We start from the raw sequence: 27,664 nt of genomic DNA on the forward strand, positions 1-27,664 counted from the left end.
TATGCTCACGACTATGCGATTTTCAGAGAGGTCTCAACTAAAATTAAATAAATATACACTTATTTCAATAAATTTAGTCACCTGAAAAGCTATAAAGCTGAGGCCGACAAGGATTATGGGTAGATTCATTTTACACGTTCAACCGCTTGATAACCGTACATAGACTTGCGAATCTTTTACCGGTTACAGTCTCACCTCTTCTGAGCATCATCGAGCTGCAGTTTGTATTAATAAAGCTTTGTATATATATATGCTTTTTTGATATGAAAAGTTTCCCATGATGCTCAGTGATCTCAGCTTTCTAGGTTTTTGGTGTATACTTTAAAAAAAAAAAAAAAAAAAAAAAAAAAAAAAAAAAAAAAAAAAAAAAAAAAACACGAACAACGAGATTAAAAAATAATAATGTTAATAAAAAACAATGATAATAAAGATGAATTTTATGTTTCCTCAATTATATTCTTACCGGAAAATTTTTTCGAGAAAAATACCTTTGAAAAAACACTAATCACATCTATAAGAACTCTCCAAGCAGCAAAAAACACCTTAATACTTAATGATAATAATTTACGAATTGAATGAAGCAAGTACTAGTTAATATTCATTTAAAATCGGTTCTCAATATTAGTTCTTTGCCCCTTTCGGTTCGTTTCCTTTCTATTTAGTTATTCAAAAGATGGATCATATCTAACAATACCCTATATTATGATTCATTAAAAGGAAGAACTCCAGTATATACGAGTCATAACTATAACAAACCAGAAGCTCCTGCTCCGATTTTCTTTCCAAATTCTACAAAACGGAAGCTCCAATATGTTGCAAAATAATAGCAGTTTAATTAAAAGGATTTGATGTAGTTGGTTCCTTTGATCTAGATCTCTATAGAAGTAGTTCTATTGATACGTTAAAAAGAAACGGACAAGATGAGATGAGATGTCTTGAACAGGTGCACTAGAATTGAAAATCCTCATTGTTAGATCGTATTCAGTGGCTTCCTAACGAATTTTCTAGGCTTGAAGAATCGTGTTATTATCGAGGTTGATTGTCTATAGTTCGTTGAAATCAAGTTCTTTCTAGCCTTTGTAAGTTTCGATCACTTGCCGCAGATTAACGATTGTAATGAGGACGGCTTGTTCAAGGGTTTCTTAATTCATGATTCCTAATTACCGTTGCTATTTCCCACAAGCTCAACAAATTGAGCATATCTTGGAACTTAAAACTCTGAAAATTTATTATAAATGGTTTCACAGAAAGTTGCCTCGTGATCCTTGTAGTTCTCCTTCAAACAGATTCTGTGTAGTTCGTGCGCTATGGTTTGATTGGATTAATTGGAGGCCAAACGAGAGCCTTAAGAATGTTATAAGCAATCAAAGGGAAAGATGTTTAGCAGCTGGAAGTCTTGGTTGCATCATTTGGAGTGGGTACAAACATCTTATTACTTTCCATGTAAATTTTGATGACTATTTGATTGAACAAAAAGCTTTATAGTATACATCGAAAAGTCTTCTAATATATGAAATGTTTGTATGAAAGCCTCACATGCTAGACTTCCTTTACAGAAAGGCAGATCTCGTTCAAGAATGCCGATGTAAACTTACAAATAGTATAGTGGCCATATCTTTAACTAATGTGCGGGCCATGAATTAAGATGGTCGATCCTGCCGCTCTGAGATCCTGACTAATAATTTATTGGTATAGGAAGTGTTTCGTATTGGCCGCAATTGCTAATAAAAAATACGAAGACCCAGTGATTTGATTATTGTGAGATAAATTTTAAAAAGGTCAGATATTTTATCCAATTTCTAATAAAAATGCGAAGGAAAAAAAAATCCTTAAAATGATTAGTTTTTCTTTGTCGAAAGCAATTATCAGAGGCCGTAGAAATATTAAGATTAGGATAGAATTGTTGAGTTTTGGCGGTGTCCCTTTTGAGGTTTGGAGATATTGCACGATGAAAATGAAAGTCTTGAACTCAAGTTTGCTCAAACAAATATTTCTTCAAACTCGGCAGACAAAATTATGACAATCTATTTACCAAAAATTGGAAGTTTCATAAAAATTATCGACTTTTAGGGGAGCAGGAGGACAAGGTTAAGCTTCTCGTTTACGGCAAACGTAAAACGTCAGTTGGCCATTAAAAATTCTTTAAAATAAGTGAAAAGGAATCGCAAAAATCTCCAAGTAGTAGATAAAAATAAGAATATGTGTCTTTGTCGGGAAGATTTGCAAAAGGTTAAGTGAATTGTATGGAAACGATGAAAACGTGGTCACGTTTGCCGTTTGCGGGAAGAAAAAACGGGAAACTTAATCTGCATAATATTGTGAAAAACACTGCTAGAAAATCCGTCCATAACGGCAAACACCACTCAAAACTATGATTTCGAACACACCTTCAAAAGCCTAAATGTTTGAGCTTTTTGAAGCAATACGAGCAGTATCCAGTGAGTTAAAAAAATCGCAAAATTCGCGAGCAATTATGTTGGAGTAAGTGTATAAAAAAGGCAGTTAGAAAGGCAATGATCTTGATCTCAAGCATTGATATTACGACTCATCACCAGTTTCATTTCGGTTAATCCCATAACAAAGTATTTGTAGAGGCTTTCTAAATCAAATATTTTGGAGTGACATTCACGAAACCATAGTAACCCATGATATTATTTAAAAGCATAGGCAACCCATTAGCTATTTAAGGATAACTTAACTGGCCCGGCGTACGGACTCAAAAGGCTCTTTCATATTTCGAAATACCGCATTAACGTAATATAAATTGCCAAAAGGGATCTATCTAAAGAAAACGCTCAGTTGAAAACATTAGCAAGGGCTCTTTATTCAGATTTCGATTATAAAGTAGTAAGACCAAATCTGACTAATTTCATAAATGAATCTTACTTTATCTAGTACTTAAGACTAACAATACTTAAGATTAACAATTATTCCTATCTGTGATTCAATTCAACTGTCAAGAGTTCCTAACGAAGATGGCCGTTTCTTTAGTCATATCTAAACGCTACGGCGCTGACCATCCAAGTAAAATCACCCTACTACTTCATTAGCTTGAAAACGCTCTATTAGATCTATGATCTTATTAAATTAGCGAATGCTGCATATATATATATATACACACACACACTTGATTGCAGAAAGGTTGTAGTATACATTTATATATATACCTAATGAGATGCAAGATATCAAATGAGAAGTATACTTTTAAAGACTAAGGATTTCGTGCAAGCACGGTACATGTTGAAGATCTCTGTTTATAGACTATTTTTTATCATAAAAATAAATACTTCATATTTTCCGGTGTTTTTGAAGTAAACTCGGGTTGACTCAAGCATCATAAGATATGCTCGTAATGTAAACACTGACGATTATACTAGACAAAAAATAGTAATATATTTGTTTGCAAATACGCGGGTAAATCAAAGAAAATGGCGCAGTTATCATGTCACCCTGTAAAGCCAAACAAAACCAAAATTGCAAGTTTGACAGGCTTAAAAATATTGGCACTGGTCTACTTCTACCGTAATACTACATGATTGATTAAGTCAAGTCAGTTGGCAATGTTTATCTGTTGCATACCGTTGTGAAGGTTCCGCCTTAATAATTAATAACGTACTCAACAGTATGGAAATTGATTCCAATAATCTGCGCAATACGAAAAAGACTTGTTCATCTTATAGTCGAGGCATCAGCTTCAAGACCTTCAAAATATAATCTCGATAAATCAAGTTTCCATCAAATTCAATATAGTACACTAAGAAAAAAAACCAGAGTTCTTGAACAGAGCTTTTATCAGGATCTTAATTATCACGTAGGATATAACACAGCTTCTTCGATATCACATTTTAGTAATAGTAGGGGCTCCTATGGAACAGAAAATCAATATTGACCGAATGCTATGAGGTTTAAGCCAATCAGAATCAAGTATCCCGCGCAGAATCAAATACTAATGCTAACGCTAATATGGATAATATCCGACAAGATTCATTTTCAGGTGTGTATCTAAACTAAGAAATTTGTTTTACAGATTGCCAACCGAGAGAGTATCTTCAAAGTCAAGGCATCGAATCGGAAACGCAGAGGCTCCAGAGAATCTCATTAGGGATTGTAGTCTTCGTGTTCAGTGGTAAGGTAGGTCAACAAATGAAAAATGGGATAGATTTTAGAGACTTAGCTTGTGCCTTGCTCAAGACTGTGATGTTGTTTATGTTTAGCGTGTTAGGAATACGTTATCAATACAGATTTGAACTTTCTCATAGTGGGAACTAAAACCTATTCAATATAACTTGACCGCATATATATATATATATATATTTTTTTCTTCTTTACCATCAGAAAATTGCTTATAATAACTAAATAATTATTCAAAACAACGTTTTGTAGTCTGGTTAGTAACCGGGTTTTTCTCTTGGAATCAGCTTTTGGTATTGATATTCTAATGTCATAGATCCAATATGATTTATGGAATAAGACGACTTCTACGGCTACAGCCTATAATTGTTAGTTACGATATTTGCTCATAAGTGCATCATTTATCCTGTAAAACCTTTCCTCTCAGCTTGCCTTCTGAAAACAGTCTTAATTGGAAATGATTTGGAGACCGAAGAAAATTGGAATTTATTGAGACTTCAATTGAGAAAGTAATAAAAGAACTCGAGAAATATAAACAACGAAAATCGAATTCATATCCAAACACACTGGAATAGCAAAGATAAAAAAAAATTGGGAATTTAAAGATTGAAGAAAAAAAAGTTGAACAAAATTTTGGACACTTTGAATTCTATCACCGAAGACATATTTGAACAGGTAATAATGATGAATTTATCTTGTTTGTAGGAAAGTATAAAGAAAAGTTTAAATTAATGGCAGTGTAAAGACAATAATGAAATATTTATAAGAATAAAACTTCATTAAGAATATCTGTTATTTTGTAAAGCAAATTTTGGGAATTTAAGAAAAAGAAACTTGAAAAACTCAACTCAACTTGGTGCATGTAACAAGACGATGAAAAATAACACTTTATAAAGTAAAATTTAAATTGTTCTTAATCATATTCTCGTAATAATTTACTGCGTATTTCCAAGGTGGCGTCTATTTCGTCCCTTAGAACAGTCGAACAATGCAATCTAATGCCAACTCGTCCAAATTTTGGTAAAACGTACACTTAGATTCCAAAAAAAAAAAAAGTTTTGCAAAGGTCACATTTCTTTGAACAATTATAGCAGCCAGGGTTGCTAAGTACTTTCCTTAATCTTATATGTAAATTTGTATCTGTATAGGCATACGGTTTGATTATAAATGATATGAAGATCTTGAAACATAGTTTACTGGATATTTCACCAATAAGCTGCATCTGCTAGTGGAAATATATATAGAATTTATGATATACACTGGTATTTTACCGGCTTTCGTGTTACAATTCGTTTATTAAAAAAACAAATGTTTCAATTGCAATTGCAGTTTCAATTTAAGTAAATTGTTACCTTGATTCCTGGACAATACCATTTTGTCTGGTATACAGGACGGTCTGGAATTAAATCAACCAATCAGATGCCTTACTATTAACCCACGCATCTTTGCCATCTGCACGCAAGCTTGTTTTGAATTAAGTTATAAATATATACATATCTATATATGAGATTTATTTACTTATTATTATTTTTAAATAACATTTTGATATTCTTTCATACGTCTGTTGCACAACTTCCACTTATTTAGATACCTGTTTAATATTATCGACTTTGAATTCGAATAGACGTTCAAAAATGAGTTCCATTATTAATATAAGAAACTGCGTTGAATAGATTTGCTTAGATCGTCTCGTTAAACAGGTTCAGTTACGCAATGATTCCATCATATGTAAGAGCACTCAACATATGTACCTACTCTGCATATGCCCACAGTTTCTGTGACATTAATAATATGAAAAAAATCAATATTCAGAAAATAGTATCTTTCGTTCAAAGTCTCGTTCTTCTATCTCATCTTGCTGCTAATGAGTTTGTGTAAACCCAACTGATTAATTAAGTCGCGGTTCCAATAAAAGTACATTTTTTTTCTATATAGCAATACGATTATTATTTCAATTTCCAATTTTCGAGCTTTAATTTTAGTCCCAAAAATCACACTGCATTCTTCATAGTAAATATAGTTCAGGAAATGATATAACTGCACCTCAGACATAATCAAATATATCAACTGTTCTTGGTTAAAGAAGCCGAATTCGGTATTGTGTTCATCTTATTATTGATTTCCTCGAATGACGCACTATTGGTGTTAATCAACAGACAAACAATAAGGTCAAAATTAATCGAGAAAAACAGAAACAGAAAAAGAAACCTGCTATACTATTTATCAACGTTTTGTTTGGTACTTCGCTTCGAAATGCAAATAACTTATTCCCTAGACAATAACACCAAAAATTGCAGTCTTTTAGGAGATGTAAAGATTTATTGAATCAAATATAACATTTTTCCTTAGTTAAAGAAGACTAAGAATTCGCGACTTGATACTAGCTTCACAAATAATTTCCTATGCTACTTCCACTACCCTGGGTTCGAGAGAGATTTTCCCCGCTAATTTACTGTACGCGTATTTATTGAGAGCGGCACAGTGTCTATTCTAATATCAGTCATTCCACCTATTGGTCAATCTATTATCACGTGGCATGTGATCAAAAAAAACCGCGCGGAGCCTTAGGTTTTATTTTTGTTTTTATCTATTACGACCTAATCGAGGACATTTGGCGTTTTATCTTACTGTTTTCATGAATGAATACAAATTTAAATAAGAAAATTCGCGAAGCATTATGGTAGTGGGAATCAAAAGACGCGATCATACAAATGTCCTATTAGGTAGTTAAGCAGGTCTAATATTTAGGCCATTGCAGCCAATGCACCACATTATTGACTATATATATAGACTTTTCAACACCAAATTTTCAATCGATTCCGTGCGTGGCAGAGATACAAAGCATGAGCTGTAGATATGGTCTTGGGGCCGGCTAGTCTCTCCCCTAATGCCTGTCAGATTCGTACGCACAAGGCCAGATCGGCTCTGATTTCCGTCAGGTGTGAAGTCCCGCCGTAAGACGATTCAGCCCTGCGAATGTCCCGAGGTTATGGCACATCTATTTTCAGATAGAGCGAAAAAGTTAAATAGCAAAATTGTCCAAATTAATGCAAAGTTTTTAGGTTTACGGTTTACTGAGGTCTAATGAACTTACTAATTTGTGTAAATTTTGTGCAATTTCTTGCAAAGTTTTTCACGGACATATGGTACTCACTCTGTTCACTGAGTATTACCGAAAACTCGAGCTGTGCGTTGATATGTTGCTTGTGAACAACTTCTAAAGAGAGGTTGTACTCCACTCGGTTTACTTTATCACCGTTTTCTCGCTCCAGCTATAATACTAGCTATTGGCTCGTGAGATGACATGTAGCTATAATACTAGCTATTGGCTCGTGAGATGATATGTGGCTATAATACTAGCTATTGGCTCGTGAGATGATATGTGGCTATAATACTAGCTATTGGCTCGTGGGATGATATGTGGCTATAACACTAGCTATTGGCTCGTGGGATGATATGTGGCTATAATACTAGTATATTGGCTAGTGAGATGATATGTGGCTATAATACTAGCTATTGGCTCGTGGGATGATATGTGGCTATAATACTAGTATATTGGCTAGTGAGATGACATGTGGCTACAATCTAACTATAGCGTTGCCCAGTTCTCGTATGACAAATAAGTGCCCAACCCCACCCTCCTTGTCTTTACCAAGGGTTATTGAATGCCTCAAGTGAATTAGCCAAAAATTGCTTCAGACAACTGGCAAGCAGCTGATTGGTCTTTGTGGATTCCATATTCTATGCATCTTCCGACTCAAAGCTGGTCATACGCATTACATACAGGGGTATGGTTGGCCATTAGTAAACATATGAATTTTTTGATAAATCTAAATTTGAAAAGAGGAAAGATAAAGCTTTGCGATGAAGATAAATAAGGCTACAATTAAAAAGACAGCACTCGAAAGTGAACACTGCATCATCTACAATAAATACTGTCCTAAATGCACCATCCATATGCGGTGAACACCAAATTGAAGTTAAGATTTTGGGTTTTTTTTCTTTCCTTTGTTCTACAAATATTCAAGCACATTCCTTAGTTTAGTTACCAAGGGAACCAATAGAAACAATATGCATAAATATTGACATTGGCAATGGCAGATTCAATTAAGAGAGATGAGTGCTGGATTAATTACATCTGATGGCCGTTTCAAGTTTACGTGCCTCTTGACTTAACCACAATGATATCGAGTGTAACAAGGTCAATGAACTAAAAACGCTTTTGTGACTGTAGTGAGATGTTCATGTTTTTATGAGAAAGTCACATGAAGCGATCTTGAGTCAATTGACACTAGAAAGTAACTCATCTGTTAACAACGTGTCAAATAAATCGCACTATAATTACTATGTAGAAGTTAGCATTTATTAGTTTGATGTGCAAATTACTACTCATTATTGTCAGCACTCTATCTGTCAGTACCATCACAAAATACTCTGAAGCTTTGTTCTATTTGGATACTCGTTAGACTACGTTTAACGTCACTTAATGGTCAAGACCACATCACGTATACCACGGTATACAAGGGAACACTCGATTATAAATCCCTGAGAGAGGTTTGGTTATTTTATTGTCAGCCAACACGCAATCCAAGGTACACATTAAGACACATCTTTTTACCAGGTCTTTGTTCCAAATCTTTTTATTAAAAATTGAGTCAAGTAAAATGGACCTGGAGGTCAGTGTTGCAAATTGAAGATGAAATTAATTGTGAGTGATACTGTCTAAGTATCAGTTTGAAATGTATGTATATATATATATATATTTTTTTCCCCCTAAATTTAGAATTTGGAAAGTACTTCACGTCAGTGCAGAGCAGCCAATAGTACCAAGAGGGGGAAAAGTTTATCATCCTATCTTGTTTTTTGAATAAGAACTAGATTCTGATAGCGATTACCACAGGCTTCAGTCGTAAGGCAGATATTTTGCTTCTATCATAATTCCAGTCTTGAGGCAAAATTTGTTACATTATAATTTTGAGTATGCAAAAAGCGCCTTCAAGATGGGAACATAACGAGGAACTGGCCAAAGCAAGCCAGGAGTAATTGTACATCAGTATATAATTGACTTTGCATGAATGATGCTCAAACAGGCATTGATACGCCATGACATATTTGAATCGACCTTGTTTATTATATCAAGCCCCGAGAGTCGTGATCTTGTATTAATGAGCTCGTTGTGTACACAGATCGCTCAACGTTATTTCAGTTGTCATTGTCACATGCAATTATATCGACTGATGCACTTATGTTCTAGTCTCGTATTCAACCTTAGTTTTCAAGGTGATGTTATTCTCAATTTAAAGATGTTATCATAAGAGACTGCTTCCTATATTCGGGTTCCCCTAGAGGCACATTACTCTGTCTATAAAAATCTCCTATTTTCAGCCCAATTGCAGACTTCATTCTATTTTTGACACGAAAGATTATTTCCGCGGATTATCGTCAATGCATGAACAGTCAAATACCTAATACCGATGCAAACGAAATGTGATCCCCCACCGAGTTACTGCTGCTTCCAAGGCTCCTGAATCAGTCAAATACAGTTCATGCTGCAACCTACAAAGTGAATCCTGCAATACCGGCGGCACTTTATATGCATGTGGAAGTAGAAATGACTGTAGATTTGTTTCTTCTTAATCGTAGATAACAATCAGTGGCGTTTGGTGACTTAATGTAACTAGCAAGAAAAGACCGAGGTTAGCCTAACACGCTAGCATCATATTAAAGACACGCAAAACGCGGATAAAGATTTATACTATCAAGAGAGATAAGCTAGTTGCTACATCAAGCAGTCTTATTCAAAGGTAAGATTCGTTTATTCTTTTATCTAACACGATCAGAAGCGATTTCTTTTACATTTTACTCGACGAGTTCGCACACTGCTATTTCTCAGTAGTACGACTGTTTGTTGCATATGTCACTGATCGATCCCATGAATTTCTTAGGACTATGTCAAAGACACTTGATCAATTTGTACCTCTAGCACAAACATATAACCTTTTGTAATTATTTGGAAAAAGTTCAACATTCTCACCTTCCGACAAAAAAAAAAAAGAAAAAAAGAAAAAAGAAAAGAAAAAAGCATCCCACAAGCCTAATATCGGTTAATCTAGAATACGAGAAAGGTATTACTCTCATGTTTGGTAGTAGTGAGACGTAGAAATAGCCACACTTCAAGGTTATCTAGTTATGATAGCGCCTTTCTTCATAGACAAAAAATACGACTTTGTTTTAGTAGATTGTTTTAGCACTAATGTACCGTGAGTGTGTACGAGGCAAAAGTATTGGATCCTATAGGACTTTTCGGTAAAATATATTGACCCTAGCGATGAGTAAGATAACCTTTGTAAGATAACCTCTTTTTCTAATTGCTTCATGAGAGAAAAGGCAACGTAGCATTTGCTTTTGCTTTTAGGCTCGTAATGTTGCACAAATAGCAGGAACTATAAGATAATTAGTCCTCGCTGCTTTGTCGGTGTGATGTTGATAAGTTATCTATCGCTAGTTATGGTTTTAGTCTGTCGAAAGGCATTAGCTGAACAGCACTTTTAATAAGCTCAAATGGAAGACTATTCACCTTATTTTATTTATCTCGTTTCTTTAAAATCCAGGCTTTGGCTAAGCTAGTTTTTCCTGAGAGATAAGGGTATAGCTAGCGCATTTGCCTCGGCTCTTTTGATGACTATCATATATATCATTCCATTTTTTGGACTAATTTTTATAGAAATTTATGAAATTCTCAATTTTCACATCAAAGTATTTTCATTTTGTTTCTCTTGATTAAAAAAAAAAATTGCCAAAATAGATTTTAAATTTTCTAATACTTTCATTGCAATATTTGTTTCAAGATCACAGAAAGGCTTGCTAACCACTTGAGCTGATACTTTCATTACGAACTGCAAGTATGCCTCCTCAGTAAGCAGTTCATTAAAAAAGGGTTGTTTGTTTGTTTGTTTGTACTGGTTTTGCGCCATATAACGAACCTATTGGATAGAAGTACTTGAAAAAAAAAATCTTGCACAACTTAGTGAATGAATATATAAGTTAAACTTAGGTCGTTATTTAAATGCGGAAGAAAACGGTTCCTAATTAGTTTTTTGAAGAATATCAAGACTGAAGAATATTTCATTCTACAATAATAGTTGCCTTCTTTAAAAAACAGAGATCCTTAATTCTGTTACAAACGGATTTTTCCGTTGAGAATATAAAATATATATAATAATTTCCTTTGAGAATATAAAAAATATATAATAAGATCATAAAATCAGTTGGTGTTCTAATAAGGAAGGAGTATGCACTCATCCACACACCGGCACTCGCATACATATCCCACCTTCATTAATTAATAATGATAATAATGGAACTTATATAGCGCACATATCAAAATTCATGGCGCTTCACAATAAGAAATAAAATAAATACCAGACGTATGTTACAATATTAATGAAATGTCATAGTTCATTGATGTTCACTTTGAACCAGAGGAGACAAAGTTCTTGAACAAATGAGTTTTCAGTTCATTTTTGAATAATTGGATGAAGAAGTTTTCCTAATTTGAAGTGGGAGGTCATTCCACAGTTTAGGGCCAGCAACGTAAAAAGATCTGTCACCATAGGTCACCAGACGAGATCTTTGTTCTTCTAGATACTCCATGGTTGTAGATCTGAGAGTGCGCAAATTTTTATAGCATCAGCCAGGTATGGGGAAGCCATATCATTGCAGATGCTCGATTCAAGTTACACATTCATTATTTATTTATTTCATCAAAAGTGTTTAATGTATCTGCCCAAGCAAATAGCTTTGTTATTTTCTGAATGCACTCGTGCGCAGCAGGAAAACCGCAAAGTAGATCTTTGTGCCATTTAAGAGTTTACGTAATGACTGACGTCATAGACATCTTCCATGCTATTGGCTCAGCACGACTAACATAGGTACCCCATACATAAGCTATTTCTCTGAACTCGAGTTCTTTTTAAGCTATAACAAAGGTCATTTCGGTTAATATTTTTCAAATAGATACCCCGAAAGACTCTCTTTATAAGTCTTCATGTTCATTCAAAATATTAAACATTTGACAAGCCTTTACAGATGTATTACTAACTAACCATCATGCAACGTAATTTTCATGATGGATGAAAAGACTTCACTATTGTAACATCGCGGTCACTAAACATTAAACTGCACTTAACTGCTCTAATTTAAAGCGGTAGCTTTAAGAAGATAAAAAACTGTCGAAGAACAAGTATACATTTTTATATTCCGTTCCAATTTTTAACCTTCTCATTTTGTTAAATTGCTGAGTTATTGTCTATTGTCTGTTTTTGATAGAAAAAGTTAGTTCATAATTGTTCAGTTTTAAAATTCCTGTGATTTTTGCTTTTCATCCTCGTGCAAAATTTAATACCACTGAGAATGCTTTTAGGAGGAGAGCATTTTTGTCGATTGGTTTCTTTTGCACAGCTCATTAGATGCCATCGCCCTAGGTGATAGGTGCCATTATCGTACACCAGCTGTCATAGATAAAAAATAAAATATTGGAATACATATTCATTTGCGATATTTCCGCGCGGCCTAAGGATACTCTATGAAAATATATTTAAGCCTGGAAAAAGCAGTTTGAAAATTCAACCGTTCCATAACTGACCTTGAAGAAGACATAATCTTGCTAACAAACCAGACAAGAAAGGGTAAGCTTTTTAACATCTGAAACAACTTAGCTAATGCAAGAGCTCTCAACTCAAATTGAATTTAGCGCAAGAAAACATTCTCAACATTATTAATGGCTTTCACTTAAACTTGTCCTTACGAAAAAGTCGGCTTGTATCCACCGTAGATATGAGAAAACTATTGATCTTTTTGGTGTACCCGAATTCCATTTTTTTTTACAACTTTCCGATATTTAATGTTTAATGTTTACGTTAAAAAGCGCTGGAGATCCAGGTTCTAAAAATAAATATATAACTTATCCACTAAACGTTACATCGTACAAAGGCTTGTTTTTTCCCCTGATACTTGCATGGTATCATGACTGAGGAGAAAACAAAAGACTTTTCAAACTGTTCAATTCAATATTGAAGGAGTTGAAAGCTTTCTTTAGGAGCGTAAGTCCATTCAGTTTGTTTGTTGAAGATAAAGAGGCGGAATAAGACTAAATATGAACCAAAATACAAATGAATTAACGAAGTAAAGAAGCCTTGCTAATTTCTCTAGCAACCATGGTATTTAAGATGCGTGTAATTGAATCTAGTGGATTAAAAGAAAAGTGAAAAAGGCATAGAAGCATAATATAATAATATGATTTATACCAAGAAACGTTATATGTGCCGAGGGCAACAGTTTGGCAAGTGTGGTGATAAGCTTTTATTGGAGCGCTTCTCCTTTGTGGCCGTATCTCTGACTATGTTCTTATTTATTGTAAAATACAAAGTGTTCTTACACGTACATTTATCTTTAGATATACAATACTTAAACAAAAGGCGTTTAGTTATTGCAAAAAATAATAATTGTGGGAGGGAATTCGTTTAATGTTTGGGAAGTAAAGAAAATGGGGTCTGTTCACTCATATCCCGGATGTTCAGGTGCAACTCATCATCTTCCAGTCAAAACATTATTTATTAGTTTTGTTGCTTGTGTTCAAGGCAAGTGTGGTCATATATAACATGCTATTATACGACTTTTGCTCGTTTATGAATAAATCTTTTTTTGGGTTTCATTGTCACAAGATTATGTGTGTAAATCATTGAACAACGAATCGTTGTTACCTTTTACCAACACTATATATAGACAGACATACATATGCATTTTGCAGACAGTTTAGTTCCTAACTTTTCTTTTAGTGCATTTTTCAGACAGTTTAGATCTAACTTTTTTTTAAAAACGAACTCCTAATGACTTAGTGTATTTTCAGACAGTATAGATCTGACTTTTTCTCATGAACTGTCACTAAGCCACCAATGTATAGTAAGCTGACAAATCGACATATATTTATATCCAATTGATATGCTTAGAGCAAATGGATAAGATAAATTGGGCCTAAATTTTGTCTAATCAAATATGTCCCTTAAGACAGTGAAAGGGTTTTTGAATCCTAGAATGTCAACATTTCATTATGCACTTTTCCTTGATATTTTTTGCTGCCAACTTTTATATATATTTTTAAGTTTCCATTTTTATAATTCAATATTTTTTCATCGCTTTTATTTTTTCAACTTTTCCCCTTTTTCTCCTTAGAATATGATGTGCTTAAGTTCATGCTATTATATATCATACTAATATACTGCTGTCTTTTTCGTTATGAATGTTTGGTTGTACTACATGGTTGTCAGCGTTTCCATAGCATCACGTCTCTTCCGTGAGACATGCGCCTTACACGGGATTCTGTTTGACTAGATAATTACTTTGGACCAGCCAGTATTCGTCTCTTATTTTTTCTTTCTAATTTCGCAAGAATTTTCAATGCAAGGTGTGTCTTTGACGGACAACCTTTAAGGGAAACTTAAAGACGTCTGTGACGTTATACACTCAACACTTAACATCACTCCATACATTTCTTTGTAATAACTTCATGTTTTACTTTATTTCCATTACGCCCAATGCAAAGGTCTCCTTAGAGACTTAACGTACATAACTTGTGGTTAGAATCATTTTATGGTATCTTTTCTGAGTATAAAACTAGCGGATATTTTCATTACGAAATACGAAGAAATGTATGGAGCGAGTTTAATGTTGGGTGTATGACGTCAAAGACTCCTACAAAAATTCGTTAAAATGCAATACTTCCCATCCGAATATCAGGAAAAAACTTTAACCAGTGATTATTAGACCTTTAAGGGTTATATGCTGTAATTAAAACTACACTTAAACTTCAGTTATCAGCAAATCTTAACAGATATCTTTGTGGTTTGTTCTTTCAGTAAATATACTTCTATTATTTTATTTTATTTTTTAAATATTCGAATTAAATCAATCTATTTCCTATCTTAGAATTTAAACATTTTCAGAAGTGATCACTAAGAGGTGACGGCAGCAATAATTCATCAATAAAAATTATTTTCAATCAAAGCAATAATTCGAAGATTAGTTCCGGATAATGGATTTTTGTAGCAAATTGAATATTAAGTATTAAATACGACCAAGAACAAAAATTATCATCTAGAATGCTTTTCTTTCAGTCAAGCAAGAAAAATACAATCAAAAATATTGATAATAATAATAATCATCATTATAATCATAATCATCATAATCATGTTTGAAACTATACAGCGCCTTTTAGTATTTTATTTTATCTTTATTTTATTTAATTTAGCATTTACCTCACATCAAATCATAGTTTAAAAAAATGAAAAATATAAACAAATTATGAGCAGATGAAAGGTAAGGGATACCGTCACAGGTTTCCCCAATTACGACGGTCCCTTAATGAAATGACATTAAATTATTGAAAATTAACTTAATTAGAGGAGAAAATTTTTTTTGCTAATGAGCGCTCGCGTCCCCCCCCCATTTGATGCAGACAGTCTATTTCAGTCATCCGTCAATGTTGTAGGTTTCTCGTAGAGCTGTTTGGTAGTAGTTAAAATACAAAAAACAAAACAAAAAAACAACAAAAAAACAACAAAAAAAATCACGTTTCTAGCTCAAAGGTCAGAGTATATCGATCTTCTCACAAATGAAAATGGATTGCGCATGTTTAAAAAGCTGCGACGATTAGGAAAATTCCACGCCCACACTGATACAAGCTTTACTTGTATGAGACAAACTATAAAATTCCAAATGCGCTTCAAAAGAAATTGTGGATTTTTTTTTTTTTTTTTACATTACGGTTTTAATTCTTCACAGCTAGAAAAATCTGAGATTTTTGGAACGCCTACACACAAATCGAGCTACTTTCCCTGAGGCAAAGTTAGTTGAGCAAAATGAATCTCGAACTGCATATTATGTTTTATCATACATCGCTTATTTGTTTTCTTCCATCCAAAAATCTTAAGAATCAATAATACAGAAATAGAATTGAAGCCCTTTGATGTGTTTCTCTTCAGTACGTTTTTGTACTTGTTTTAACAAACGCAGGCCGAGCAAATTCTCCTACGAGTAATGGAAGTTGAGCATCATTGGTTCTTAATTTACTTTGCGATTCCTTAAAGCTCTTAATTTCATGCGCGTCTATTTGACTGGTAGCCTGAAGGATACAGGGAAATTGAAGTTATGACAAATGTAAAGAACTGCTTTGGCAACTCTGATTATCTTTTTAGTTCCTACTGGAAGACTACAGGACATTTTGCCAAAGGCGCCATTGAAGGTTCTTGAATTTCGATAAGTTTTCATCTTTTTACTGTACGCGTAACAAACATTAATGGAAAATGATATATGGATTGGAGCAAGTTTTATGTGAACGCTTCTAAATTGCAGAGCCAAAATGGACGTACCATGGCCACAAATAACTCATAGTTTTTGCACTCAAAATACACTTCTAATCAGCTGTGAAAACAGATCTAAATTAATGGAACCTATGCATTTCTTGATTTAGGAATTTGCTTTTACTCAAAATAAAAATTGCAAGCTAAAGCTCTTAATATTGAATGACATGGGGCAGTCAAAACATGATCTGTAGACCCCAGGTCTGAAGTAAGTAAGAGCTTTAATTGATTATGCGTTCAATGGATTAGTGTTGCAGTTGGTGCTGACAAGATCAATGAACACATATACTGTGAATATCTACTTACGTATGGAAGGGTGTTGTTTGAAAAACTTGGAATCTTGGCTTAGTTTTCTTTCTGTGAAAGATAAGAACCGAAAAAAGGTTAAAAGGCTAAACTTCCATTTTGATCTGCGGTCGAAAGTTCAAAAAAACATGGGCTTCTGGGTTTGGGAGAAAAGCTATCACTCCCTTTCTATTGACAAAGATCTAATTTAAAAGGAGAGTAGAGAGAGAGAGAGAGAGAGAGAGAGAGAGAGAGAGAGAGAGAGAGGGAGGGATTTAAAAAAATATTTTGAGTACAAAAGAAGTTCAATTGTTCCATTCAAAAATAACAAAACTATGAAAATAAGAGATAAATTTCTAGTTTTTCAACGATAAAAAGTCGATTTTACTCTGAATAGAATACAGATTCTCTCTCGGGGCTATATGCTATAGTAGTAATCAAGATCCGAACCATTTGTCCGATATTTGTTTATAGCCCGTTTCGTTCCTACATATTTCCAAATTGACATTTATTTGTATCGGGAATTAAAATAAGATAAACTATAGTGGTTTCTGTTTGAAATTGGTTTTAAATGGAAGAGGAAAAAATAAATTATAGAATGACGGAAACGCGACCTAGTGCCGTTGGGCCATTTTCTCCAAATTGAAATCGAAATCCTTATTGATTTAATTGAATTTCTGATTTATTCGGATAAAAGTATGAAATCATCGTGATTATTATCATAAAACAATAGCAAAAACACACACATTATATTGAGAACAGGAATAAGGATATTTTTATCACCAAATTATCAATATTTCACTATAGCTGCTTCCTCAGTTGATATTAATCATTTCATTTTCACATTTCCAGCAATTATACTGTTTATTACCCTCGAAATTCATTAAAATAATTAATACCAGCGAATTAAGATTTTTTTTACTCATTAACGTGAACATTCACCAGTATTGAAGCTTCTTATCCCAATTGACATAATGTTATAACGAATTGCAAAGAAGATTTCACCGAACGAGAAGCTTTTTCCGTCAATGAAACTTGCGCATTAAAGTCAGACGTGTTGGTGTTAGTCAGGCGTGCTTCCATTGACATGCGTGGCAGATGTCATCTTGGTAAATTAGAGCAAAAGCGGAAACTTAAACTGCTCAATTTTTGACTGACATCCTAAATCGAGCTCCATTCGACGCAAATTGACGACATTTCACCCTGTAGAGGAAATGTCTGACATCAGATAGGAATAGAACCGAAGATGAAGTTGTCGGATTGTTTCTCCTACGTGTAGGAGAGCTCGCCCTTTTAAAAATAGATAGTTTATCTATTAATAAAAGTTCATACCTCAACAAAAATACGTGTTAATATATCTTCTCTACTTTTTTATTGAGCAAATCAGGTGCCTTTTGCGCATAGATAACTACGCTTTTACATCAGCAATATCAGTAAAAAAAAAAAAAAAACAAAAAAAAAAAAAAAAAAAAAAAAAAAAAAAGAAAAACAAAAAAAATTTAAAAAGCACTGGTGACATCAGTGAAGACACATAATTTTCTTAAATGACGATGAGTCATTTTGAACCCAAATTAAAATACACTTTACATTTTAAGGTGATTTTCCATCTAAGCTCATACAGACACAATTCTAAAACACATAGACTACGATTAATCCCGAGGCTTGAAAATCATTTAATCCTTTTGATTACGATGAGGAGACATTATATTAATAGTAATACGAACTCTATCGGCTATCTAAAATACGCTGGATGTTGTCGCTAAACTATGCCCCAAAGGGTTGCGACAACGAAGCTTTGAGCTTATGAAGTAATAGTAATCACGACTCAAACAAAAATTATTTAGAGGAAATGTTTTTCAATAATGAGCAATAATGGCAAAAAGGGACAAAAACTAGACTTTCGTATGAGCTTTGATCCCAATTTTCGTTTTGGGTTAACACTGAAAACCTTTTTTAAGCAGTTAGAAACTGATGTACTATGATAAAATGGCTGTTTGAAGCGGTATTTTCAATCGTACAAAGATGTTTTGTTGCATTTGTGTTAGAATGTTGCTTTTTTATAGAAAATATATGGGAAATAAGCAAATGAAGGCCTAAATTCGATTCAAATTTTTGCTTTGGGTTAACACTTTGATTCCACTTTCATCGGTCATCTCCACTTCCAAACAAGTTAAACTTTCTGAATAACCAGATTTTAGCCTTGTACAACAGCCTTTCTTCAAGAGAATAGTTTTTGGCGCTCACTACGAAAAGAATCCTCTCTTAATATGAGATAAAACTATTGCTCTATAACAAAGTGTGAACGATCCGAAATTTGAGTGGGTCTTTGATTTTTGGCACATAGCTGGCGATTTGTGGTTCTTTAGTCTTGAATCTTACTGTACAAGCTAGTGATGATTTTTCCAAATCCATCTCTCTCTTCGTCTCCTTTCTTCTAATTCTTCTTCTCTCTCTGTCTCACCCTTTCTCTCTCTCTCAATAACAAAATTTAAATTCAAACCACTTAAAGAAACTAACAATACATATATACACTTAAACTTTTACAGATTTAAGATTTGCCATTAATTTCAATAATCAGACCTTTCACACCCTATAAGTGAATCCTTCAAAATCCTTTAAACGATTTACCAAATACACGGCTTTAAATCGAATTTATGGTATTTTACAACGCTTTTCATTATGTTCGAGGCTAGCATTAGGTAATGGTAGGTGAAGTACTTGAAACATCCTTGTCATAATATGCGTCCTTCCCATGCATATTCACCATGGAGGCACATCATTCATAGTCTCATTTGACGCTATATTTTTCACTTTTCTTATTCTTCTAACCTAAATATGTAGTTCCTGTTTAACTCCCACAAGGTTAGATAACTATATGAGGATCTTGCGATACGAACACCGCATATCTTATTTACTTTTCATCAATTTAGATCACGTTTTAGATTTCTATTTTCCATGTTTGCGTGCAGGCACCGTTTACTTCATTAAAATCCATTTAGCAATGCTTTCCAATGATCATAACAGTTCAATTAGAAAAGGCCGATTAGATGAACCATTTGTTATAACCTCCCGCGTCAACTGAATTAAAACCTAATTAGAGAGGCGATCAACAAAAAGAGCAATTAGGCCATGATTAGATCCAGCCGGGCTTATTTATAGTCCAATGCATTCGGCAGATCCATCGATCAAACATTTGTTGAATGTATGTTCGGGGTCTTATTTTACAACCTTTCATAATTATTACACTCTTTTGTTTCCTGTTTGGAGCAAAATACTTAAGACCTTTAACTAAAGCATTTGATGTCTTTTCAGGCTATCGACGGCTGTAATGAATAATTGTAGCGATGGCGCCTTCTTCTGAAAAGTCCACATAACAGTACTTAGCATGTCAGTCATGGACTTCAAAAGCTTTCCACAAGTCCTTAATTATTGAGTCCACCGGCTCTTTGGAATCCAGAATTTTTACTTGACAAGGAAAAAGAGTTTAAAGGATTTTGTATTTCACCCTGCTGTGTTATCAACAACAAAGTAAGTAGTTAAACTATTAGTGATTCACACACACAAAATAGATTTATCTTTACCCAAAAAAACCTCATTTTCAAACAAATATTGATGTTTGTTTCTTTATGAAAATGGCCAAGCTTGTATGATTGTCATCATTTTCTAATATCCTTTTCAGTATTCCATTCATTCCTTTCGTTTCCTTTCGTTTCCTTTCCTTTTCTTTCTTTTTTCTTTCCTTTCTTTTCCTTTCCTTAAACACTGATTAATCTAACATGACCATATATAATAATCATTTATGAAGTATACTTATTCAAGAATATGTTCTAAGATATTGGGTTAAAAAGTCAAGTAAATGTGCTATCATTATATGGACGATACAAATATATAGTGTTAAAAAGGAACCTTAGATAAGACTGAATAAATTACCACAAAGGAAAGTAGATAGCAACTTAGGTATTACTTGGTAGATTATTATTTAGGAATAATTGATATTGCATGTCACTTTATATAGGTTTAAATACCATTTGATTGATTAGAAAGGTAGATAACATTCAATACACTGATATTTTAGACGATTTACCATTCTATATATCTTGCCTTTCTTTACTCATTTATTTCTATCCCTTTTTCCATTTATCTTTCAGGATCTCATGGCTAACACTAGTAGTAACATCACTTCCAATAGTTCCCTGAGTACTCCAACGGTTATGGCATCTTTCAGCAAGTCTCTAAGCATCCCATCCTTCATCTTCCTTCTATTTATCCTGGTCATGTCATTGTCAGGCAACATCTTAGTAATCCTGGCTTTCAGAATCTACCGCAAGCTTCGAACAAAAACAAACTATTTTGTCATTTCTCTTGCCTGTGCAGACATTTTCGTCGCCTCTACTTCAATGCCTTTTTGGGGTGTCTATCTATTGACTGGCCCTAATTCAGTTATATCAGATACGCTTATGAAAGTGTGGACCAGTATCGATATCTTGTGTGGTGTTGCCTCAATCATCAACCTTGCAGCAATAAGTATAGAACGGTGCATTTGTATTACACGTCCGTTAACCTACCATACCATGATGACTTCAAGAAGAGCTGTATGCATCATACTTTTCAACTGGTTCCTAGCGTTTATTATGTCTTCCTTAAAATTCGCTTTATACAATTGGGAACCGCCAAAATATGAACTTCTCATCTCTATTTCCTGCTTCTTTTTACCGTTGACAATCATGTGTCTCTGCTATCATTTGATATTCAAAGCTGCGAGGTACCAAGCAAGGCAGATTGCGCTTGTTGTCAAGGGTGGTGTCAGGAATTTTCTGCTATCGACTGAAGTTCGCGCTGCCAAGACTCTAGGGGTGGTAATGGGAGCATTCATTATCAGCTGGGGACCTTTCTTTGTTATGAACTTAGTCTACGGTTTTTGTCCTAAGGGAGAAAACTGCTTAAGTTTTGAAGCAGTGATGGTTGCCAAATGGATGCACTACAGCAATTCCTTTTATAATCCTATCGTGTATGCCTGCATGAATAAGGAATTCCGATCTGCTTTTGCCAATATATTGTTCCGTGGAAGAGCATGCAGCAAAAATGGACCGTCTTGCAGAAGAGGAACTCTTACTGAATGTAATCTAACGTACTTTCATGGTAATGCTAATGGATCGTCTATGGAATCATGTCATCGACCGTAGTACGTAAATGACAAAAGTGGCCAGTCAAAACCGTCCTCAAAGGTAGCTAAAAGATTAAGCAAAAAACAACAACAAACAAACAAAACAAAAAAAAAAAAAAAACAAAAAAAAACAAACAAACAAAAAAAAAAAAACCGAATTTAAATGGACACAACCGATGAATGAGACATTGGGATAAAAGATGTCCATGTCTGTTTTTCCGTATTGGAAGACACATCTACTATGAACTATCAACTCGATACTAAATATCAATATTAGATGGGACGACCAATAATAATTAGATGCTACTTATATGTGCATGTTTGTTCTGTCGATCTTCGATAATTCGATTTGTAGTATGCGTAATAATGTGTCATAATAATTGTTCGATAAAGAATAATTGGGCTTGATTTGAATTACGACTTAATATTAGATCGATTAGAAGTATTGTTCTGCTATATTTACTGTTCCCTTTTTTTCATCCTTCTATCCTTTTTCTTCTTTCTTTTTTTATCGTCTTCTTTCTTTCATTCATTCATTCATTCATTTTTTCTTTCTTTCGCTCTTTTTTCTTTCTTTCTTTCTTTCTTTCTTTCTTTCTTCTTGCGTCTGTCCTTCTTTTTCCTTCTTGCTGTTCCTTCTTCTTTCTTTCTTCTTCTTTCTTTCTTCTTTTTTTTTTTTTCTTTCTTCGTCTTCTTCTTTCTTTCTTATTTTCTTTCTTTCTCTCTCATTTTCATCACTTATTTTCCTATCTCTTTTGGGAAACAAACAATATCGTGATTAGGTTTTTTAAAATCCCGCTGTGTCGATCTTAGTGTAGAATACTTTTATGTTTCTTATTCATCACAGCTATAAAAATGGTTGATGAAGGTTTGTTGCTTGCTTGGTAATAAATGTTGCATACCAAGCTTAAAATGCATTGTGGAACATATCATACTATGATCATATGTAAATAATGTTAGCACAGAAAAAAATATGCTGGAAAAACGCAAGACAAACCTTGAAAAAAATTCAAATCGTTGTCACCTTTTGCTGATTGCATTAGCATCGGCCCATAGCGGCATTCGGCTATCGTATGCAACGAAACGTTACCACCTTTTTTTTTATAAATATGGGTATAAAAGATTCTTTCTGAGGAAATAATTTACCTTGTTTAATAGTTATATTAACGTATTTAAAGAAATAGCCAGATCAAACCATATTAACTATGATCAAATCGTTACAACAAACATTGGTGTTTGTGTTAACGTTAATGATTTTCTTGCTTGCATTGAAACATTCGCTATGGTTGATATTATTCTGTAAATTATGAAAATTAGTTACTAAAAATAGATGATGTTCTAAAACTAACCAGTGATTAGTTAATGATGATGTCTAAATTTCCTGTAGACTGAGTTGTCCAAACCAACAAAAAGTTTTATAGTTTTGGCCCTCCCCTTCTCAATAGTATTCTTGATGTCAAATAACACGAGCTGATATTTATAATACATACTAATATATAGGTCTATAGATGGGTTTCTTGGCAGCCATACATGTCTACGACCAATGCAATGGTTTTGCATGTAAGAAATTATATTCGTTCCCCAAATGAGAATGTTAACTGTTTATGACTGTTTTGAAACCTATTTTTTAAAGGCTACATTTTCTGAAACTTGTTTTAAAAGAGAAGCATGTATACGTTACAACATGATGTAACACTCAAAAGGTTTCTCATGGTTATCGCGTATGAGTAGGAAACGTACGGTACTGACTTATAGCATGTGCACGGTGGGACATGCCGTAACATTGAAATGGCTTCCCATAGGAATGGTTATCGTATGAGTGGGAAACTTACAGAACTGACTTACAGCACGTGCGCGGTACAACATGTTGTAACATTGAAATGGCTTCCCATAAGAATAGTATAGTAGGAAACGTACGGTACTGACTTACAGCTCGTATACGACAGACCTTAACATCGAAATGGCTTTCCATAAGAATGTTTTTCCTATGAGTTGGAAACATACGGCATTGACTTACAGCACACGGTACAACGTTAACATGCTGTAATATTTAAGAGGCTTCTGATAAGAATCTTACGATGGAAAACTTACGGTACCTAGCATTTAAATGGCTTCCTGCTATATTCTTTTAAATCATCCAATCACAACATAGTTAGGACTATGGTACACTTGCTGTAGTTCTTCCACTCATACGAAAGCCATTCTACTGCAGTTTTAATAAACTGTATTATGCCTTCCAAAAGACGTGCACTCAATATGATAGGCACAGCATTGATCTGTCATAGTTATATCATAGATTAACATAGAACAACTGAACTGAAAGACAATATTATTAATCAAAGAGGAGAATCATTGTTTTATATTGAACGAAAGAGGAAGGTGATACTCCAGATAATTTGTCCATACTACGATTAACACGAGGGGGGCTGACCCCCTAGACACACCCTCTGGGCTCGTAATAGCTATACCATTCAACTCTTGCACATACCCACGACTGAGTTGAAAGCAATAAGATTAAGAAGGATATAAAGACTGTTTCTTTGATTGTATAAAAAATTTACTTGAGTAATGAATTATAAGATGGATAATGAACAAACATTCGAAGCAACGAAAGAATAAATAAAAATGAAATAAATTTATAACTAAAATATAAGTTTCATTTGGATTTTATTTTCATTGTCAGCATACAAACCCAACGTTCCCAATCTCGTATCCAGAGCCTGCGTTTCTTCTGGCCTGCAGGGAAGAACGAGGGCTCTGGCATAATCCATTTTTTGGCGCATGCGCAATTTTCGAAAAAGAGATATATATAACCGATCAAAATAATCAAGGTAAAAATCAAAGTAAAGATCATAGGAAAAATTAGAAATCTGGAAAATGTATTTAATCTTTGGTAAGTCTTTGAACGCATGCGCTTTTGAACCGGAAGTCCAAGAAATCCTGGTCTCCTGGCCAGAAGAAACGCAGGCTCTGGGTACGAGATTGCAACGTTCCATACTTATTGAGCATGCGCAACGCGTTTCCGTCGCTAAGCCATTAATTGATTAAATGATGTTATCAGTATGTGATTTTTACTTTTCGCCCCCACCCTTCTCTACCCTACCCTAGTACTCTACTACGCTGTTCTACCCTACTCTACCCTCAGCTACCACACTCTACCACACTCTACCCAAACCTATTCTACCCTATACCTACCCCATTCTAACCTATTCTACTCTACCCTACCCTTCTCCATCCTACCCTACCCTATTCAACCTTACCTTACCCTACACTACCCTCTTCTACTCTATTCTCCATCCTTAGGTTGTCTTGTAACATGGTCTGTTAATACAATTCAGTTTCCCTTTAGATCGCTTTATTATTATGATTACATAAGGCTTTTGTTGTAAAACAGCTATATTTTTGAAGCTATTTAACAGGTTGCTTTGTTGTCGTTACAAGATACCGTTAATATATATATGACGTATCAAATTAACGTATGCAAGACTCGAATTCGTCATCGGAGTAAAGTTTTTGCTTGACTGAAACAGCAATATATATCACAATAAGGGAATGACGACATCCTATTAATGAGACACGCTATCGACTAAACTCACACTATATCGTGATGGTTACCGCGCTGCGCGTCCTAGCAAAAACGAAATTGTTATATGCTTGTCAACTACAACGTTAACTGGCTCCTTTTTTTTGCGATAATAATAAACGAACAATTCCAATTAGATTGACTTTTATCTCTAACGCGAAATATTATCTGTGGATCCCAGACGCGACTAAGGATTTCAGTGCAAATAACTGTAAGAGGGGGGAGGGGTCGGTATAACCCCTCCCCACCCCCCAAGTTCCTATTATTGTTCTCGTTTGTCTCTATTGTCTCATAAATAAAAAATATTTGAGATTATCAAATTCACTGTAGTTTAGTTTGCTCCCTTGTTATTTTCTCTTTATCAAATTCCATTGTATCTTATATAGGTTTTTAAGCATTTTAAAAATATCTAAAATTATCAGTTTGTTTTAAACAGAGTTTTGAAGGAATATAGACTTTCATTTGAATTCCTTCAAAGTTGTGTGTGATGTGACGCCAGACCCGCCATCTTAATTAGTTTGCTTTAGATATGGTTATGGTTATGTTAGCCAACATGGTTGGCATGTCTTTTGTATCACACCATGATGCAGCAAGCAGTGAATAGTGTTAGGCTGAGTTGTTGAGACTGAGCTCTGAAGGGTCTGTGGTCGGTGGAAATGAAAGCCTTTTTTTCTTCTTACGAAAGAAAACTTTCCAGCTGAGCAGAATGGAGATGAAGGAGGCCCGAAAATCCTTATTCATGCATGCATAGACAAACGGGTTAAAGACTGAATTGCTATAATGCATCCACTTGGCGACCATAACTGCTTCAGCGGAAAGACAATGGTTACAAAATCCATAGATAAGATTCATGATAAAGAATGGTCCCCAACTGATGATGAATGCTCCCATCACGACTGCGAGTGTCTTCGCTGCGCGAACCTCAGAAGACAAGAAAAACTTCTTGACACCGCCATTAACCATAAGTGCTATTTGCCTTGCTTGGTACCGTGCTGTCTGGAAGATCATTTTGTAGCTAATACACATGATAAAAAATGGTAAAATAAAACAACTGATGACGATGATGAGTTCGTACAATGGTGGAGGATACTTCCATAATATGAATTTTACAGACGCCATAGCAAAAGCAAACCCCCACACACCAATGATGATTGCCATGGCCTTGTGAGGTGTCATTGTCTGATGATAACTCAATGGATATGTAATACAAATATACCGTTCAATGCTGATTGCTGTTAGGTTTATTATCGAGGCAACGCCACACATAATATCGACGCAGGTCCACAACTTCATTAGCATGATACTGTATTTCCAATCTGGTCCCGTTAAGAGGTGAGCGGCCCATATGGGCATGGAAAATACCGCTATAAGAAGATCAGCTACAGCCAGGGAAACCACGAAGAAGTTTGTCACTGTTCGAAGTTTTTGAACTGCTCTGAATGACAAAATAACCAGCATGTTCCCCACTAGAGATATAATGAGAATTAGAATGAGAAAGGTGAATGACATCACTCCAATGTATCGATTGTATTCGGAGTCTTTGGAGTTTGTAGTATTGTTTGATATGTTAGAAGCTCGGCTGCTATTAGACATTGATTGGTTGCTCTTCAACATAGTCAATTCTATGAATTTTTTTCGATGTCAATTATTTGCTTGGGAATGTTGAGCTTGATGGCCTTGTGGCTTGCAGTATATTTTTTGACTTTATTTCTTTGGTTGTCTTTGGGATAAATTACTTCAGTCTTTCTGCATTTATTTGTTGTTTTTTTTTTAGTGTAGTCCAAGCTGGTTTAGCAGTTATCTGTTATCATTTATGTCTTGCAAGATGGTTTACCAAAGTAGTTAGATATATAATACTCAATAATGATCCAGCTGTAAAGTAACAAACAAACAGAATAAGTTAGTTCAAACGACGACTATTGATAAAGCATAGACTTGGTTCAAGAGAAAATGAACTAAGAGAAGGAATCCCCGTGCCCCATCATGTGCACACTTTGATGCTATTTTTAACTCGTTACCATACCCGCGCGATAATCATGCTTCCCTTTAATACCTCGTTTTAGGACACGAAAAGCGCCATATTTC

At 34.4% G+C, this 27,664-nt stretch overlaps 2 protein-coding genes and 1 long non-coding RNA gene across 3 annotated transcripts in view; 1 reads left to right on the forward strand and 2 right to left on the reverse strand.

Moving 5' to 3' along the window:
- The window catches only part of LOC116301882 (uncharacterized), a 29,247-nt gene extending 12,235 nt beyond the window's left edge, over positions 1 to 17,012 (reverse strand). Inside the window, exon 1 of the long non-coding RNA XR_016119443.1 lies at positions 16,854 to 17,012. This is a non-coding gene — a long non-coding RNA (uncharacterized LOC116301882). The remainder of the gene's footprint in view (positions 1 to 16,853) is intronic.
- On the forward strand, positions 9,463 to 22,494 carry LOC116301883 (histamine H2 receptor). Its single transcript, XM_031711049.2, has 3 exons — positions 9,463 to 9,935; positions 20,145 to 20,360; positions 20,981 to 22,494. Exon 3 carries the CDS (start codon positions 20,987 to 20,989, stop codon positions 22,013 to 22,015), a length of 1,029 nt encoding a protein of 342 aa, XP_031566909.1. The 5' UTR covers positions 9,463 to 9,935; positions 20,145 to 20,360; positions 20,981 to 20,986; the 3' UTR covers positions 22,016 to 22,494.
- A 2,152-nt stretch (positions 22,495 to 24,646) lies between these two features.
- Positions 24,647 to 27,446, reverse strand: LOC116301885 (beta-1 adrenergic receptor-like). The gene has a single exon (XM_031711051.2). It carries the CDS (start codon positions 27,191 to 27,193, stop codon positions 26,186 to 26,188), a length of 1,008 nt encoding a protein of 335 aa, XP_031566911.1. The 5' UTR covers positions 27,194 to 27,446; the 3' UTR covers positions 24,647 to 26,185.
- Between the last annotated feature and the right edge of the window lie 218 nt (positions 27,447 to 27,664).

This window comes from Actinia tenebrosa, unplaced genomic scaffold (assembly GCF_029948245.1).
Source record: "Actinia tenebrosa isolate PJP-AT-01 unplaced genomic scaffold, QUT_ActTen_1.0 PGA_scaffold12__29_contigs__length_12842862, whole genome shotgun sequence".
Lineage (NCBI taxonomy): Eukaryota > Metazoa > Cnidaria > Anthozoa > Actiniaria > Actiniidae > Actinia > Actinia tenebrosa.